The 18,116-nt window shown below is 42.6% G+C and overlaps 4 protein-coding genes across 6 annotated transcripts; 2 read left to right on the top strand and 2 right to left on the bottom strand.

Annotated features, from left to right (window-relative positions):
• Positions 1-1,808: 1,808 nt before the first annotated feature.
• RB195_011802 (uncharacterized protein) lies at positions 1,809-8,291 on the bottom strand (the record flags this gene model as incomplete). Of its 2 annotated transcripts, none has more annotated exons than XM_064193370.1 (14): positions 1,809-1,938; positions 2,418-2,538; positions 2,629-2,692; positions 2,741-2,846; positions 3,394-3,462; positions 3,527-3,633; positions 3,696-3,872; positions 3,924-4,022; positions 4,838-4,922; positions 4,979-5,071; positions 5,132-5,220; positions 5,303-5,362; positions 5,721-5,808; positions 8,230-8,291. In XM_064193370.1, 14 exons carry the CDS (start codon positions 8,289-8,291, stop codon positions 1,809-1,811), a joined length of 1,350 nt encoding a protein of 449 aa, XP_064050953.1. The 2 variants fall into 2 exon arrangements, with proteins under 2 accessions (XP_064050953.1, XP_064050954.1); XM_064193371.1 differs by lacking the exon at positions 8,230-8,291 and adding an exon at positions 7,625-7,629.
• A 2,675-nt stretch (positions 8,292-10,966) lies between these two features.
• On the bottom strand, positions 10,967-13,724 carry RB195_011801 (uncharacterized protein; the record flags this gene model as incomplete). 2 transcript variants are annotated; one of them, XM_064193368.1, is made up of 8 exons in its annotated part: positions 10,967-11,114; positions 11,616-11,676; positions 11,823-11,942; positions 12,046-12,124; positions 12,189-12,281; positions 12,666-12,743; positions 13,455-13,547; positions 13,644-13,724. In XM_064193368.1, 8 exons carry the CDS (start codon positions 13,722-13,724, stop codon positions 10,967-10,969), a joined length of 753 nt encoding a protein of 250 aa, XP_064050951.1. The 2 variants fall into 2 exon arrangements, with proteins under 2 accessions (XP_064050951.1, XP_064050952.1); XM_064193369.1 differs by lacking the exon at positions 11,823-11,942.
• Positions 13,725-15,028: 1,304 nt separating this feature from the next.
• Positions 15,029-15,379, top strand: RB195_011800 (uncharacterized protein; the record flags this gene model as incomplete). The annotated part of the gene is made up of 1 exon (XM_013453042.1): positions 15,029-15,379. One exon carries the CDS (start codon positions 15,029-15,031, stop codon positions 15,377-15,379), a length of 351 nt encoding a protein of 116 aa, XP_013308496.1.
• Positions 15,380-15,441: 62 nt separating this feature from the next.
• On the top strand, positions 15,442-16,546 carry RB195_011799 (uncharacterized protein; the record flags this gene model as incomplete). The annotated part of the gene is made up of 2 exons (XM_064193367.1): positions 15,442-15,513; positions 15,839-16,546. The coding sequence occupies 2 exons, from the start codon at positions 15,442-15,444 to the stop codon at positions 16,544-16,546; spliced, it is 780 nt and encodes a 259-aa protein (XP_064050950.1).
• Between the last annotated feature and the right edge of the window lie 1,570 nt (positions 16,547-18,116).

Here is an 18,116-nt window from a genome sequence, read left to right as displayed (position 1 = left end):
TTAGAATCTCAGTGCCAGTTTCTTACGGGATCCACACATCAATGAGCCTCCGGAACTGGACCTGGGAGACTAACACCTGGGAACGCGACAGGAAGAATGGCGTCATTCAACCAGCGAAACGAACGAAAACAACGAAGAGACAGCATAACTGCATCATTCAAATCGATTTTCGACTTCTGCTAGGATGGAAAATACTGCCCAGAGTTTTACTTAACCACATTTACCAACCATCCTTTTTTCATACAATTGGAACACTAAAATTTGACGGGAGAAAGGATTAAATGTTATCGAAATTCTCCTTCAAATCAGTATAGTTCGATCTGACGGAAAGCCGTCTTTAGGAAATCGATAATCAAAGGGCCCACGCTGCCCTACTTTCGGTGTCTGCGTCTCTCGACATAACACGCTATTCGACTGTCGAGTATCGATTAGTTGGGACGAGACGTTATGGAACGGCGGGAACCAGCGGGTGCGTGTAAAGAGGGTCCTGGCGGAATATCGAGCATGCCCCGGTCATGCCTCGTCAGAGCAATTAACGATGGTGTGTGTCCTAAAGAGATTCACTTTCGTTGGCATCTAAATAACTGACTCTGCTTACCTACCGCTAAACATACACTGCATCATTGGCTAGGATATAATTCACTGTCTACTAAATTGTTTTGGAGGATTAGACACATTCACTGCAATTTTGTGATGTGAGGTGAACTTATAATCGTACCAGAAGAAAGAGAAAACCTCACGTGAAATATGACATAAGGATGTATCTAATAGCTTCAGATTACGTGCATAAAAATATTCGTTAAAACGGAACATTTCAGCTTTCAAAAGTAACGATAATGAGAATTGTCATCATCCTGTAACTCCCAAGCTTTTTTGTAGCCTAATTTATTTCTGAACAGAAGGAGCATCTGTATTTCTGACTTCTTCGAACTTACAGGAAGAGAAAGTGTTCAAATTTGATAAGATTTCTAGACTTTTTGAAGGTGATATAAAGACAAACTCGCTCTCTTTCTTTATTAGAGCACCATACAAAATCCCATGTACTTCTATCTAGCACTATTATTTTTGACTTATCCGGTAATTTCGACAGCTCAAACCACTCTTCTTTGCATATTTCCTTGTAACTGCGCAGTTTTCTGCGTCTCTGTGGCTAGAAGAACATCTAAGACGGTTGTCTGCGTCTTCAAGAACGGCTGGAGCACCACCTCATCGAGGTATGTTCGCGTATCCGCCGGCATATGCACTGGGCACGTTATGTCTCGGAGGCATTCGCGGGGAATCCACAAGGACCCTCACTACCGTTCGCCGTAACCAGCATCGTTTGCACTCGAGAGATGGGAGGGAGCAGTGTTGCATGTTGTGTTATTGTCTCGGGTTTTGTTATCGTTTATGTTTTGACGTGTTGTTATTAAAGATAGAAGGTTTAATTATCCAATATTGAGATATCTGGTGGAACATCGGTTTTGACTGAATATAACGCGTGGTAATGATTCACTTTGGCGTATCCACTTCATCTTTGAGATCACAAATAATTGAAGATCAGCAGCGAATCATTTCAGTATTTGTAATCATTTGAAAGTTTTATGCCTCCACTGCAAGACAATTATTTACTAACACCATAGAAACAATTTTTAACAAAACAATGAAATCGCATAACAATATAACAGCTATCCTCGTAGACTAGACATACATTTCAACAGAACGATGATCAGCTATGGACTGAAGAAACGGGATGGTCGGTACGCGTCTTTTGTGCTGCAGTTGAGCTTACATGGACTTAATTTATCAGCCCGACACCATGTTCATAGTCAGACATCCGATTTGCCGAATGCATCAACAATTTGCACAACGCTAGCGTAGGTACCAGTAGCGAAACCAAAGACAGCGAATGCCATAAGAGAAAGGTTCCGTATCCAAATCCATGGATTTAGCGAATCTCTGAAGTATTTTGATGTTGCATGTGCTGTCAGGTTGAATTTTTTGAGTCACTATTCGGAAGATGACATTGAAAGCTTATATATTATGTATAATATTATATATATATATATATATATATATATATATATATATATATATATATATATATATATATATATATATATATATATATATATATAGTAGGGTCAAAACAAATGAAGCTCGATGCAATTGCACATGATGCTTGATGCGTAAGCGGCTGCGCTCGAAGCGGTGGGACGTAGCGATGATTAACGAGGGGGACTCGTTTTAGCAATACTCATCATTGTTGCAGTTCGAAATTGTTCCAACTCGATCCCAACCACTAGCATTACTTACATTACTTGCGGGCGGTCACTTCGAGCGCAGCCCTTTGCATAACCGAGCTTCATTTCTTACACTGCTTACGCAACTGCATCGTACTGCATGTCGTTTTGACCCGTCTATAACTCTGAACGCACCTGGAATAAGAGCACAACAACTCAATCATTGGTGGAAACACCAGTGTCAGAGATGTACCAGCTACTGAACCAACTAGTGATATGAATAGTGCTAGATGTGGTATCAGCTCTGCCATAAAGCCTTAAATGCGTGAAAAAATATTTGAGGAGCTTCGGACAAAAAAGTATAGGACTACTATAGTACTGCACTAAGAATTGGTAATCAACTTACAGGTAAAAATCACTCCACCCATCCTTACACCATAGATCAGCTTCTCTTGTCGCTCTACAGCTACCTGAACTATTACAAAGCAAAGTAGATCAACATAAGTAAATAACGGTACCTTTCGCTTGATCCATTTCTCGACTCGCTCCATAGGCACATAGAATTGCAAAGGATAGGAAACGAGTATACACGCAACAAACATTAATTTGATAGTTTGATAGAAACTGAAATAAGGTGCTGTTCAGAAGCTTGTATTGAATACAAAATAAGCAAACTCTGGAGTATATTAGAACTCTGCAAGTGAAGCTTTATCCGGCACTGAATTACACGCTTTGTTCCATCCATAATGAGATAAACTCGGCCATTGCCAAACGTGGCTAGGTTGGCAAGTGCTAACAGGCGATAATTCTTTGTTTATAGTATCGCATGTAAGATGAAGAAGTATTTGTAGGGAAGTTAAAAAGTTATAGGACGGGTATAGCCCAGTCGGTGAAAGATCCGCTGTGGCCGCATAGTTCGAAACTGTCTTAGTGTCAATCAAAGCATTCATCCATTAAGGGTAAATAGATTGATACCAGAGATGTCTGGTAAGAACACTGAATTGACATCGGCTGACCCCACAAGTCATTGTAGGCCAACACGTGTTCCAAAACCTCAACAGTTATGAATTGCAGTAAAACGCGTTGGCGCATCCCAGATGCAATCTCAAAATGTAAAAAATAAAGCAAATATAAATGGGAAACCAGAAGAATTATTAATCGAATATCTCACTTTGTCTGCGGTAAGTTCAACGTTAAGGTGTCCATAACGCCATCTCCAAATCGTAAGTAGCCGAAAAATCTGAAAAAAAATACACTGCAACCTTTCAAGAATGGACAGTACCAAATTTTACTAAGTCACTAACCCTACTATCATGTACAGTATGAGAACAAGTAAACATGAAGTATTTAGTACACCATTGTAAGTGATGAAGTGCAATGGCTCATCCATTTGATTTTCAATAGGGAGGACCTTAATTTAAAAAAAAAACTGAAAGTGATTGAATACAATGCCGGTACTACTTAACTACATACCACGGCTACACCTTCAAAAGCAAACATAACGGTGCCGAAGAAAAGCGGCAGTGTGGACCAATTGCCGACAGCCGGCAAAGTCCAGCTTGGCCGTTCGACTTGAAAGAGCTGTTGGAGAACTATACAAACGGCGATGAGGTAGACAACATTTGCTATGGCTGCCAGAGGAGCTAGTGCCTAGAACAGCTAGCTTTCGAACTAGAGTACACATTCGAATCGTTCAGGTACCTTAAGCTCTCTAATGGTGCACAGTCCCATTATAGGGACCAGAAGAAGAGCGATCCAACCGGCTTGCGAAATATGAATGTTTGACGTTTGGTCAAAAAACTGGAATAGATTTATTATTGCTCGTCTATAGTAGCACTTCGCTTTATCCTCTTCTCTACAACGATCGCGACCCGTTACACATCTTAATGGTGAAGCCTGCGGATGAAATCCAGGCGGGACCATCGTTGGCTTCACTCGGACTGTAGCTACGAGTGGTGCTAGCTAAGGTGTAGTCAGGTCAAAACGACATAAAGCTCGATGTAGTTGCGTAAACGGTTGCACTCGAAGCGGCACGGTTGAACTGGCGATTGGGATCGAGGTGGGACCAACGCGAAATGCAGCGATAAGTGGTGCTAGCAAGTGTCCCCTCGATCCCAATCGCTACCGCGCCACTTCGAACCGCTTACGCAACTGCACTGAGCTTCAGGTCGTTTTTACCTGACTATACTCAGTTGGAACACTATTTCGAACTTGATTTTCTTTTTTTTTCAACAAATTACTCACGCCGCAACTTAAATTCACTCGCTCACTCAGAACGCTTCACAACTGTGGCTAACTAATAACTCTGACACATTTCATGAGCCTCCATCTACGGATGAAAATGGTACCGATGGGAACGCTTGGAGAGTTTATAGTTCAAAGGTCGCCTGTTGTCGCATATCTAACATCTAATATCTAACCAAGATCAATTTGCATGTTTTCTCAGATAATCGCACACTTTGCTACATTTCATGCTGACGTCTCCACCTCCCTCACTTCCAGTCCTTTCATGGTTTTGTTTCTATCCATGTAGTCAATTGTCGCCTACTTAGACATGTGGCTCACCTCATCCATGAATTACATTGTAGTAGAAACGAGAAGTAACGTCATCTCACCTGTTTTAAGTTATCTGCCATAAAAACGAAGTACACACAACAGAAACCAAGCTGTGCCAAGAACATATTTACATTGACCACCTGCCTAAATACTATTTTTAAAACAAAACCTGTAAATTCACACTTGCCAACATCGATTACTTCCAGAAATATCCATGATCTCTGATCCATGGCGGCCCAATTTCAACGGCTGATCGCATGACGTTCGCATAGTCCAGGCGTGGTTGCGACTTACTGAATACAGCAAAGAGAGGTCAATAGAATACTAATCGACACAATTACTATAAATCCTACAGGTAGGCGAGGTAGTGTTGGGCAAAGACGAGTTGTCGTGTACAATAAATACATATCGAGCAGATACAGGCAAGAAGGATTAAGCCCAACTAAAATATTAATATAATCCGTCCTGGTATTACGCACTCTAGAGACAAGATATGCTGCAATCAAGCATTCATAAACGTATACCCAAAGTCCAGAGTGTTTGAACGCTAACGGAAGCGACAGCATTCCTGTACCCATCATCACCTGGAATCATTGTATTTGTATCAGTTGCCCAAACAGTGCCCAGATGTAGTCGGGTCAAAACGACCTGGAGTAAAGCGCAGCTGCGTAAGCGGATGCGACCGATGTGGGACCCTCTCCATCTCTTTGGCCTAGTTGCAGCAGGCTCCCACCTCGATCGCAGCCGGTAGCTCCTCCGCTCAGGCTTGATATCGCTTCGACCCGACCATACAGAGATCTAATACGTACTACACAGACAACATTCAAAATAACTCCAAGTCATTTTTTTTTTGATTGTTGCCTTTTTTATAACCATGCTCAATCGTCTTTTGCATTCTCTGAGTATCATACAAATGCCAATGCCAAAGTCCAGATGACCTACCTTTATCATGTGTATCAGTGCTTGATCAGGTGATATGGAGCCGCGTTCTTTGATACGCGGCGTGAAAAGTTCCTGCATTGTTGGCTCCCTGCAAATTTATAGTGTCAGTAGCCCAATCAATAAATTACTGGCTTCGGTACTAATCTATTGATCTGCGTACTAATTTATTGATTACAACATGCTTACATTAAAAAGAAAATGACCCGATTTTTTCCCAGAGTAGTTGAACCGAAGTCCGAAGGTTGAAGGCATCACCTCACGAATCTGAGGTGGTGCAGATTTCAGGTGGAGTATTCTTATAAGAAATAGTAGATTATGGAGAGGATGGTGATTCCGTCCATTTCCTGCTAATTGGCGTAAAAAACGGCCCAGAAGATGCGGCTCCGCACAAGGCTGGCGCGCTCCAATCGAACTCCCTGTAGAAAAAATTGCGCCAGAACGCCTGAAGTCGTATCTTCCGTGCCGTTTTTTTTACGCTAATTAGCAAGAAATGGGCGGAATCACCCACCTCTCCGTAATCTAAAATCCCGTCTACGAATACTCCACCTGAAATCCGTACCACCTCAGATTCGTGGGATGATGCCTTTAAGTCAATGCTGTTCCACAATACCAACAAACCATGGTCGAGCTAAAACGACTTGACCTATGGTAAACATGCGTGAACGCTTGAGCTACCCGTAGAGTGACGGAACCCTCATTAATCTCTACAACCCAATCGGATCTAGCTCAACCGCTTACGCAATTGCACTAGAAATGGAGTCGTTTTAACTAAATCGTATGAAGCCAACCAGCATATGAGTTTATTTTCTTCATAACATTTCTCAAAATTTCAGTAGAAAGAATGAAAGTTGTGTAGAGATGTGTCGACATTTCAAAAAGAAAAAAAACGGACACAAAAAATTATCCGTTGAATTTAGGAATGTGATTTTTGGGATAGTGATTTCTGCAGTCACGTGAGTGCACCACGGACAGTACGTCCGTAGATTATGGAGAGGAGGGTGATTCCGTCCATTTCTTCCTAATTGCCGTAAAAAACGGGTCGGAAGATGCGGCGCGTGCACAAGGCTGACACGCTTCAATCGAACTCGTTGTGCAAAATAGCGCGCCTGAACGCTCAAAGCCGTATCTTCCGGGCCGTTTCTTGCGGCAGTTAGGAAGAAATAGACGGAATCACCCGTGGGGTGATGTCTTCAATTTATCGTACTTAAACAGTCCTCAGACAGGAAGCTTTAACAGAAATGAGCCCCGGTGACGGAAGACGGAATTTTTTGAAGAGTTGCAGTAAACGAGCATCCGCAATCAAAAAGTTTTGATTTTATCATCTGACGTCATAGCGAGTTACCTATATCTGCTAAGAATAACAGTGTGTTAGTGTGGATTTCATATCTAGCAGAAGTTTACTGACTCAGTTTTTCTCAACAGAACTTAGTAAACCTTAGTACGAAAATGGAGGCGAAAAAATGTTCCAATTGATTGAATTGGAGACGTCTCGAAATAAAAGAAGGCAAGAAAAAGGGATGGTTATTCGTGAGTGTTGGGTTGGGAGCATTGATGATTAGTTTGATTATCAAAGACCTTTAGAAGCTTAAGACTTTAGACCTCTGGAAGCTGAAGTGTATTTAGATTTAAGGGTAGTATAGGCACAGCTGGCTACCGAACGGCAGTAATAATTACATAATTGCGAATTATGAATGAAGTCAATCTCTCTACACCCTTCTTTTTAAAAACCTGGATGATTTGAATTTAAGAGAAAAAATTCAAAAGTTGTATGATAAGAAAAAAGCAGAACTGCAAAAAAGCAGGGGAACAGAGCTGATGACTGTAAGCAAACCTTGTCATATGATAAATTTCTAACCTTCTGGAACCACCAAATAATTGAAAAAAAAACAGAATAAATTACTTACTTCATTATTGGATTTTAGAATCTGAAATGAGTTGCTCAATGTACGAAACCATGCTGCCGATGGCATAGGCAGTGTTTTATCGACCGTACAAGTCGATTGGAGTAGAACAAACAGTTGGCCAGTTAGGAATGATCTACGTTGCCTCAAATCCATCAACTGATGATAACAGTCAACCAATCACTTTACCATCTGTTACTCCCTATACGCCCAAAACCCTTTCACTCCTAATATTTCCGATAAAGTGCGTGAAACTGTCGGAATACTAGTGCTCAACAAGATATCGGATCGAGAATATTCATCATATGTCATGGGCGGGTATAGCGCAGTGGTATGAGGTCACCGCTACGTTTGCGCGTTCGCTGGTTCGACATCGCTCGAGGCCAACCAAAGCTTTCATTCCGAGTTAATAAATTGATAGCACACTTGCCTGGAAAGGTATGAAAACTGTCTAAGCGCAGCTGTTGATCTCAGCAAGTCATTGTATAGATCACATACGAGATCATGGACCGCTGCTATTTTGGATTAAATTCAAAGGGAAATCAACGTATTCCGAATAGATTTGATCACCGTCAGGCACCCGATCCTTTATCGATCACCGTACCCACCTTTGACGTCGCAATGGTTGTAACTCATTCCCATTCATCGTTGACATTGACGAGATGGACATTACCTGAAAACTGTGGAATGGAGCATCCAAAAACGAGGAGATAAATAAGTAGCACAGTGAATGATTATTTAAAAAAATATAGTACGATGAAAAATGTTATTATCGAAGTAAATCCTTTGAAATTACGGCAACAAAGCGAGTTTTTATCAACGTTATGCGGTGCCGGACAGGGTTGATAACAAGCGTTCATAGTTGATAGCGTAATCAGAAACGATCTAGAATTCAAATAGGAGCAGAGTTCGATTCTATACGATGAAAAATTATTACGCATAGCTACGAACAAATGTTACAGCTCTCAGGAAGAATCCCGCTGACAGTTTTGTTTGAGTTTTTCCCGTCCGCCCCCTTCCCACAATCTAGTTCTATATATTTACACGAACCTGGGTAAATTAAAGGTCTAAGCTTCCGAAGAACTCAAATTATGTAGAGAATAGGAGTATAAGAATTTCCGCACTACGTGGGAATTGAATCACTAGAGAATCTCCGAACAGATTTCCACTACGCTTCTGGATTATCATTTAACAAGCGTAAGATTCGTTGAACTGCTCAGTTTAGGTGGAGTTTACTTCCACAAAGAATAGGGGCCCCAAAGATTGATGTGGATCATGTATCGAGAGATTACCAGTGACCCTTTCTATCAACTAAACCTGAATCTACCAGACATTTACCACTAGATCATAATAAAAGACCATTCTACAGAATCTATAATATAAGAAAATATAAGAAGAACGTAAGTTGAAAATAAAGTGCCATTCCATCTGAAGTCTATCTACAAATGCTTCCGAGGTTACATCAAAGCGGCTGCGCTGGATGTGGTGCGCTAGACGGGGCGGCTGCAATCGAGGCGGGACTCTTCTTAGCTCCACCCGAGCTACCTTAGGCTGCCAAAAGTCCCACCTTGGTTGCAATAGTTATATACACTGGGCCGCTTCGAGCGCGGTCGGTTACGCAACTGCACCAAGCTTCATTTCGTTTTAACTCAACTAAATATCGTTCTCGTACCTTACCTTTTTTGTACCTATCTATTCGATTATTCGGAAGTTTCATGAAACCCAGGTGATCATTGACATTGTGCTACGAAACAAAATCAAGGAACTTTTTGGTGTTCTCCTGAAAACTCAAGTCGTTTTCACTTTGAGCAGCTTCAGGTCGTTTTGACTTGACTGTACGATTAGTTGCTGGACAACTAGACTTCGGAAGAATCTGATAGTTTATTCAATTTCACATAACAACCAACCATTGGTTCCGAGGAAATCATTGTCATACCAATAGCAATCGGGATAGGAAAGTTCTGAAAATACCCTCTGTACAACCGTTACGTGGTAGCTAGTAGCTTAACACCTACGATTTTTTCATCAACTTTCATCATTTCATTCATCCTACCATTTTCATCAACTTATATCAAATGAGTGTTCGGCCCCAAAAGTCATTCTGTTGCAGAATTCTTAAGTAATATATCGCCTTGAGGATCATGTAACTCCACGACTTTGCTGAAGCACTTTTCATTGTGTTGTCTGACAATTGCGATGATCCACCTATCTAAGATATTGGTTTCTTTCTGCTCTCTTCCTTCTAGCCCTATCCTCAGATCTCTTTTGTGACCCATTACACCGCTTCGGGAATGATGCTGCCATAGGGACAGAACAACCATTCTGAGAAACTACTCTGATTTATTCCTTCGTGATCCTATTTATCCATGGGCCTCGATTCTGAATTACAAGACCAAATACAGTTTCTGGGTGGATTTTTGTGTGTGTGTGTGTGTTTATTCTGAGTCCCCGTTGCTTCGTCGCACTTAAGGTGTAAGAAGATAAAGTGTATGGTAGTGTAGTGTCAGTCTTCTTCGATATGGGTCAACGTGTTCGACATTAATTCAAAGGAGGTTTACAAGCGCATATCGGCACAGACAACAATTTGTGAGTGCCAACGGATGTATTAAGTTCTTCTTCTTATCATTTCGTACAAATGCAGCGCTACCAGGAAGCCAAGACAGGAACCATACGCCAGAAATTGTGATTGCTTCAGAACTTCATGCCACTACCATCCTTTAACCAATTATTGAAATCCTACTCGTCTCAAAATTAACTTCACTCGTTCTCACATCAACGAAGTTCTCGACAAACTACACCTGATCGATTTACTATTATCCTTTAATTGAGAGCAAACACAACAAGAAATCAATTTATTTACTGTACAAAACTTCAAGTCTCATATATGTGGAAGAAGTAAGAATTCAATGTCTGAATGATAAATCTAATGACTACAAACTAAAATGACAGGTACAACTAACAAAGTGCTAACTGATACGTTAACGGTCACCGGTAATACAAGATTATACACCCGCAGCAAAGGAGATAATCAATTTCAACAAGAAAGTGTAATGTCTGGTGAGTATGTAAGGAAGAAATGCTTTGCCTATGCCTGCATTTGTACTGGCATTTACTGGGAAGCTCTCCTTACCATAATTGTCCAACCATGATAGCGAGAGCTCAAGCCTGTCATTCCACAAACGATACAAGTTTGAGGTAGGATTTCATGAAAATAATGGCCTGTACAACTCAGAAATATGCAAGCATTCAGTGCAAAGTCGGTTTCGTGCAAAATAAGAAAGTAAGAAAGTAGTAATGAGTCAGGTTACTTGTTGATGCTTAAATGTGCAATCCATGGCGTCACTCCTATTTCGCTTCAGTCTTTTTCGGTGCTTTCGCAGTAGAAGATGGGCATATTTCCTGACACAGACAAATATCGCACTTCGGCTTCACGGGAAGACATGTCTGTTGTCCAAATCCAACAAGAAGTGGATTTATTGTTGGCCAATAGGACCTGAGAATTAAAACATTGAGAAATATTGTATTACGATACTATATCGGAATTTAGATTTATCTTGAACAGAAACCTGCACCCTAAGAGACTCATATACACCAAGTGCTCTGGAAATTCGAACTATCTAACCCACTTTCAACAAAAATCTCATCATGAGTATCAAAAACGTCTTATCCTCAAATCACTTGGACGCGACGTTGTGGGGGAATTTCCTTGTCAGTATCTCTCAGGTACTAGACAAGATTCGGAACGAGGTTTGCAACTACCAAAGTCAAAGCGCGAAACAACCCTCGAAAATCCAGGAGTCAGATAGATTAGGCAAGTAACCGTTACCATGAATAGTCTTGTGGTGTAAACACAGCGGTCTTCTGCTGATCCCAGTCCACCTGACATCTGGATCCGCAGAAGGAAAATACGTTTAAATTCGTGCCTAAGAGACTACCTTACTGCAAAAGCATTCCCGAAAGTTCCCTCTAAGAAGGCCTATCCGATAAAAACTACCTTGGTAACATTTTCTGGAGTTTTTCGCGCGTTTTTTCCGGCGTGTTTGTTTCCATCCACCCTGAAAGCAATTTAATTAAGGAAACAAAAACTGAACATGCTGGTTTCTTCGTAGTTCTGTTCTTCGTAAATTCCTACTAGACTACAATTAAAACAACAGAGGATCTTAAGGCAACTGAAAAAAGTATGTAAAAGAGAAGAAACTACCTAGTCTATTCACAATTCTGTGCACGTGCGTATCCACGGCAATTCCGTCTACCTTATCGTATGCTATCTGTAACACTAAATGTGCCATTTTCGGTCCAACTCCTGGCAGTGAGCAGAGATCTGATGGAAGAACAGTTATGGAAGTATAAATGATTTTTAAAAAATACATTATTTCTCAATGCTAGCAAAATCTAGCGAAGATTCTAGTAGTAAATAAACTAACCTTCGATGGAATCTGGCACATCACCTTTATACTTCTCCTTCAATATCGCTGCTGTTTTCTGAATGTAAACTGCCTTCCTCTGGAACAAGAACGTTTCAATTTTGGTATACAAACCCTACTCAGGGAAATCCTGAGTCACATACTTTGTAGAATCCTACGGGACAGAGTAGTTTCTCCAGTTCCAATGTCGGTATGCTGAGCATCGCGTCCACGTTACAACCGTGCTTACGTAATCGCTGAAAACCTCGTAAAACAGACTTCATCGAGAAAATACATGCTGATCAAGCAGAGAAGTAACGCAAACTGATATAGAAAAAGCGCTTGAGTGGATGAAGTTGGGCTCCAATAGATAAGATAACGACTTGACTTATAATATATTACATACGAGAATATATTAACAACCACGTTCCAAAGAACAACCAATTGAATTGTGAAGCTTTTTGATAACTCAAAGAAGAAAACAAGCAAAATTATAAATGAGACAATGAGAAAAGCAAAATTTCGAGGGAAACCAACAATCGAAAGTAGCATTGAATAACAAGAACTAAGGTGAGTCACAGGTAAACAGAAGTTAACGGAGAAACGAACACCAGATGTAACAAGGATGAAACAGAACGCACCATCATTGCAGCTGAAGTGACTTCGTCCTTCGTTTGACTGGACAACATCAGGGCCAATAACACTTGGAAACGAAATGTCTAAAAATTTAGTATAATGGTGAAACTTAACAACTTCCTTTAAAACCACTTGAAGACTTCTTTACGAGGAACTGGCCCGAAATCACTGAAATATGGTCGAAATCATTACCGCGTATTACAGAAAAGAAATTTCTGCATTAATCACACATTACATTTTTGGCAATTCGTCCCTATTGTCTCAAAAGCACCAGACTGAACTGATGAGAGCTGATGAGGCGAAGATGTATTTCTATTTCATTGATCTTTCAAAAGAAAAATCAAACGCAACGGCATACGTGCAATAGGGTCGAGCCGAACCCTCCTCAGGTGAAGGGGGTTTAGCTCATGGAGTGCAGCTTAAGTGAAGGAGGTAATTTCGTCAACCGTTTAAAAGTGAAGCAGATCCTTTCTCCAACCGTTCAAAAATGAAGAGGTCAGAGCACCGGTTCCGACTATCGCGTCTATGCGCAACGGTATCACAGTTGATCTCTGAGCATCGTTCAATCTTATCGAAAGCACTCGTGTATATCCATAAGTCAAAAAGCCAAAATATACGAAATTAGTGTTATTGCTGGACATGAGCATAATTTGGAAAGAAGGCGTAATTTAGGAAGAACTGAGATTCGGGATTCTCTGGGGACTTTCTATAATTTCTGAGATAAAATCTGAGCAATAAAGCAACTTTCCCTCTCTGTGTTTAATATTAACATAGCGGTATGAAAAAACCCACACCTCGGGAGCTGCCAACGGATCCGCCAATTTGTGACATCCCATCGTGTCCACCGGAGCATCGCCTGATTTTCGCATCTCTGTTATTTTCTCAAGCTGTAACATTAAAATTGCAAGAGATAGCGAGAGGATGAGGAAAGCAGAATATCAAGGGTAATTGACGATGAGAATTACGTCCACAGCATAATTCACCTGAAGTTTCCATAGGTCTTCAATATCGCATGTCTTTTTCGCAGCCGCCGTGAGCTTTTTACCACGTATCGTACGTTTCATTGCTGAAATAACGTATTATTCAAACTATACGTGAACACAGCAAGGATGTCATAGAAAAAGACAACTTTTTAAGAGGAAAAGAATTTGCAGGTCCAAATTGCAAATAGATAGGGATTTTCAGATCTATGAAGAAGACATAAGTATCGAAAATTCGGGGCAAAAAGCATAATAAAAATGCAGCTAGCAACCAGACATGATAAATCTCAATTATGTTTTACAAAAACAATTTTTCTTCAAACTATTTAAACGAGAGTTTAATACACAAAACCGAGCTGAGTTCGTATCTTTACAAAACAACGCTGGAAAAATCCTTCAAGAGAGCCATTTCGATGTAACGTACCTTGTCTGACAGAAGTGTAGGTGAACAACGAAACCAGCTGTCGAAAGAATTCCAGGATATTGCCACAATCAAAGTTCTGTACTGACAAACTCCAGAGATAAAGCACTTCGGTATTTTAACAAGGACTTCGCCGGCAGTGAAGGATAGTCTCGATAGGCAAATCCGAATAAGTAACCACAAACTCACATGAATGTAAACGGACAATCCTTATGAACTCGAGTAGTGAACTAGGAGCGATAAAATTTTAAAAAATGCACTGCTAGAGTAAGGACGCAACTGCACTCATCATAGCAACGACCGTAACACGCTTTCAAATTGAGTGAGTGAACTTCTTATTTAGTCATGGACGAACACTCCCTGAGGCGGTATGTCCAGGATATTCGTCCGTGGGAGGATCAGCATAATTGAAATGTAGGGGAAAAAGTAGTTGGGGGGATGGGGAGCACTCAGTGGCGCCCTTATTTTTCGGCGCTCGAACTTACTTTTTCTCTTAGTACCATTAGCTTACATGTCATAGATCTTTTAAGACTAATGCTTAACCTTTAGGGTCCCGATTGATTTGAAAGCAGCATACCATGAATCCGGGGTGGTACGGATTTCAGGTGGAATATCCGTGTACAGCACGGATCTCCCTTACTAGAGGGATCACAGCCGGTTAGTCGCGAGGCTACGTGGCGCGTCCCCGGGTGACGGATAGGGGGCTAATCGCGGACCAAAAGCGACCTTGTGCCTCCTTGTATCCCGCACGTCGGTTCGGCCAAAAGCCTGCAACTAAATGACAGGAAGGTGCAAGGGAGTGGTTTGGAGTCGCCTCCAACAAATAAGCTCCACATGTCCACTCCCAAAGACTCATGGGACTAGAGGCTTGCAACCTGCCCATGGGTTTTAAAATTTTTTTGCATGTCACAGTAATAGAAAAGAGTCTCCTGATTCCGGAGGAAAGCCTGGTACGGTAGCGTCAGGAATGGCGGGGTTGGAGGAGTCACACAGGTTACCGAAACGGAAAAGGACTAGGATGACGATCTGTACTTATAACGCACGTACGCTTGCATCGGAAGCGGCCATCGAAGATCTGATGATGCAAGCCAAGACGATCAAGTACGACGTCATCGGACTGACCGAGACGAGACGACGTCACCCTCTCAACGCCGTATATAAAACAGGAGAAGAACTGTTCTTAGGAACATGCGACAGTAGAGGTGTTGGTGGAGTTGGCGTACTCGTCAACACGAGTATGGCAAAGAACATCGACTCTTTCGAACAACTTGGATCGGACGTCTGCGGACGAGAAGATGTGGTCCAACACCAGCTTTGACAATCTTCGTCGCTTACGCTCCAACATCAAGCTATGAAGAAGAAGAAGTCGAAGCTTTCTATATGGACCTGGAGAAGTTCTACCGAGAAGATCATGCCTTCTACCAGGCCATAATTGGCGATTTCAACGCCAAAGTTGGCCCAAGAAGAACGGCTGAGGAACTTCGCATCGGGACCCACGGCCTACAATGGAATGACCAGGGGAGAGGCTCTCCGAGTTCATCATGACGACTAAGACCATCCATGGGAACTCGCAATTCCAGAAGCCCTCCTCTCTACGCTGGACGTGGGAGTCACCCGGTGGAGGGTACCGTAATGAAATAGACCACATCATCGTCAATAAAAGGTTCTGCCTGACGGACGTCGGTGTTGTACCAAAGTTCTATACGGAATCGGACCATCGCCTCCTCCGAGGAAGATTTTCCTTCACAAGGAGAGCAGAGAAAGCCGCCAAGTTTAGAGAGAGAGAAATCCCAGGACTACCATCAACTGGGATCTCTTCGCTACGCTAGCCGGCTTTTGGGAAGATTCCGCAGTGGACAACATCGACGAGGAATATGACCGGCTCGTTGAACACCTTCACGACTGCGCGAAGAAGGCTGGGAGTTTTAAAACCACCAAGAGACGCTTTTCTCTTGAAACTCTTCAGCTGATACGCCAGCGTGGAGCAGCACGAGCCGCAGGGAACCAAGAACTCACGTCCGAGCTCGCAAGGCTTTGCAGAGAGGCGATAAAGGAAGACCTTAAAGAGAGAAGAGCAGAAGTGCTGGCTGAAGCTGCAGAGGCGAGAAAAAGCATTCGCTATGCCCGTCGAGACTTCGCCAGTCGCAAGACGAAGATGACTGTTCTCTGGAACCCGAAGGGAACAACTATTGCATCGAGAAGAAGGATGGAGAAAATCATCCACGACTTCTATTCTGATCTCTCCGACAGCCATGTCCACTTGCCTCCTTACCATCTGAGTGAAGATGGACATATCACTCCAGAGGTTCTCCCGTCCGAAATACGACATGCTATCATGTCGGTAAGAAATCGTACGGCACCTGGTCCCAACGGAATAAGAACACATGAAGAACACATGAATAACCTTCCGCCAATACTCATCAACACCCTGGCGAGGCTCTTTACACGGTATCTGTCGGAATGCAAGGTGCCTAAACAGTGGTAGACCAACAAGACCGTGTTATTGTATAAAAAGGGAGATCCACATGACATCGGCAACTATCGCCCAATCTGCTTACTGTCCGTCATCTACAAGCTCTTTACAAGAGTGATCCTCAATAGGATTGATGCTCTTCGTGTCCCACGCGAAAGGAGGAACCACTGGGCTACTCTGGCACGCGATCGGGACAAATGGAAGAATTACTGGCGCCCGCTCGACCAGTTCGAAGATCAACGGGAGTCAAGGTGATCAAGGTGATCCGTATACGGCATCGTAGATTATTGAGACAGGGGTGGTTCCGCTCATCTCTCCCTGTATTACTGCAAACAGCCGGCCCCTGAATGCTGTTTTGTACGATGTCTTTTATTGGAGCGCGCCACCCTTGCGCGCGTAGCGTCCTTTAGTGACTATCGGGACAGTCTGAATTGATTTTCGACGAATCACAGGGCGGAGACGGCGCGAGGGATGGAGATTTGCAATAGATGGCGTCGTACAAAACAGCATTCCGCATGGGAAAGTGCCCGATCTAGGCTTGTTTTTCTACTGGACCCGCAGTTATCCAACTGGGAAAATTTTATTGGATATGGGGTCAGGAAGCCGAGTACCATTGGGACTTCTTTAGAGCCAGGCGAGATCGCATCCTTGAAGTCCCGATGAGGAAGTTTGGAGCGGATGTTCTGTTACGCACCCAATAGTCCTGTATTTTGAACCATTATTGCCTTATTGGGTCATTTTTGTAGCGGTATGAGAGGAATCAGAAAAGAGCGTGCAAAGTACAATCGGATACAGACGTGCTTTATGCCTAGATATGCTCTGTTTACATCTGACTCTACGTTTGCCTCTCATTCCCCATTTGAGGTTGTCTCTGTGGGTATGGAGGATTCTAATGGCAAGGCAGGCGTATGGTCACGTCAAAACGACATGAAGAAGTGAACGACAAATAGGTGCAGTTGCGGGAGCGGCTGCGCTCAAAGCGGCGCGGTGGAGCTAGCGGTTGGGATCGAGGAGGGACTGCCACGAACTCTAGCGATGAGTGGTGCTAGCAAGGGTTCCCAGTCGATCAGATCGTAACTGCTACGCTCTAACGCTTCGAACGCAGCCGCTTACGCAACTGCACTGAGTTTCATTTCGTTCTGATCGTGACTAAATTCATGTCTTATACAGCTCATATTTGGTGCTGGGATAAAGTGAAACGTGGTATAGTCGGGTCAAAACGACATGAAGCATGGTGCATTTGCGTACGCGCTCGAAACGGTGCGGTGAAGGCAGCAGTTGGAATCTAGGTGGGATCACAAACTGCAGTGATGGACGGTGTCATCAAGGGTTCCAGTGGGCTCCTAACCGCTACGCTTCACCGCACCGCCTCGAGAGAAGCCGCATACGCAATTGCACAGCGCTTCATGTCGTTTCGACCTTACTATAGGACTTCTTAGCAAATTTAATTTTTCAGGAAGTAGTGACAAAGTGAGATTCAAAAGCGGTATTTAGGAATGCCTCTCCCAAAGCCTCCGCTTCCTAAACCTTCCTATTTTCGTTTGCGGGAACTCAGAAGACGGTCACAGATCGAATGAAATTT

The sequence above is a fragment of the Necator americanus genome, chromosome III, assembly GCF_031761385.1.
Source record: "Necator americanus strain Aroian chromosome III, whole genome shotgun sequence".
Lineage (NCBI taxonomy): Eukaryota > Metazoa > Nematoda > Chromadorea > Rhabditida > Ancylostomatidae > Necator > Necator americanus.
This window is presented reverse-complemented; position numbering and strand designations above follow the sequence as displayed.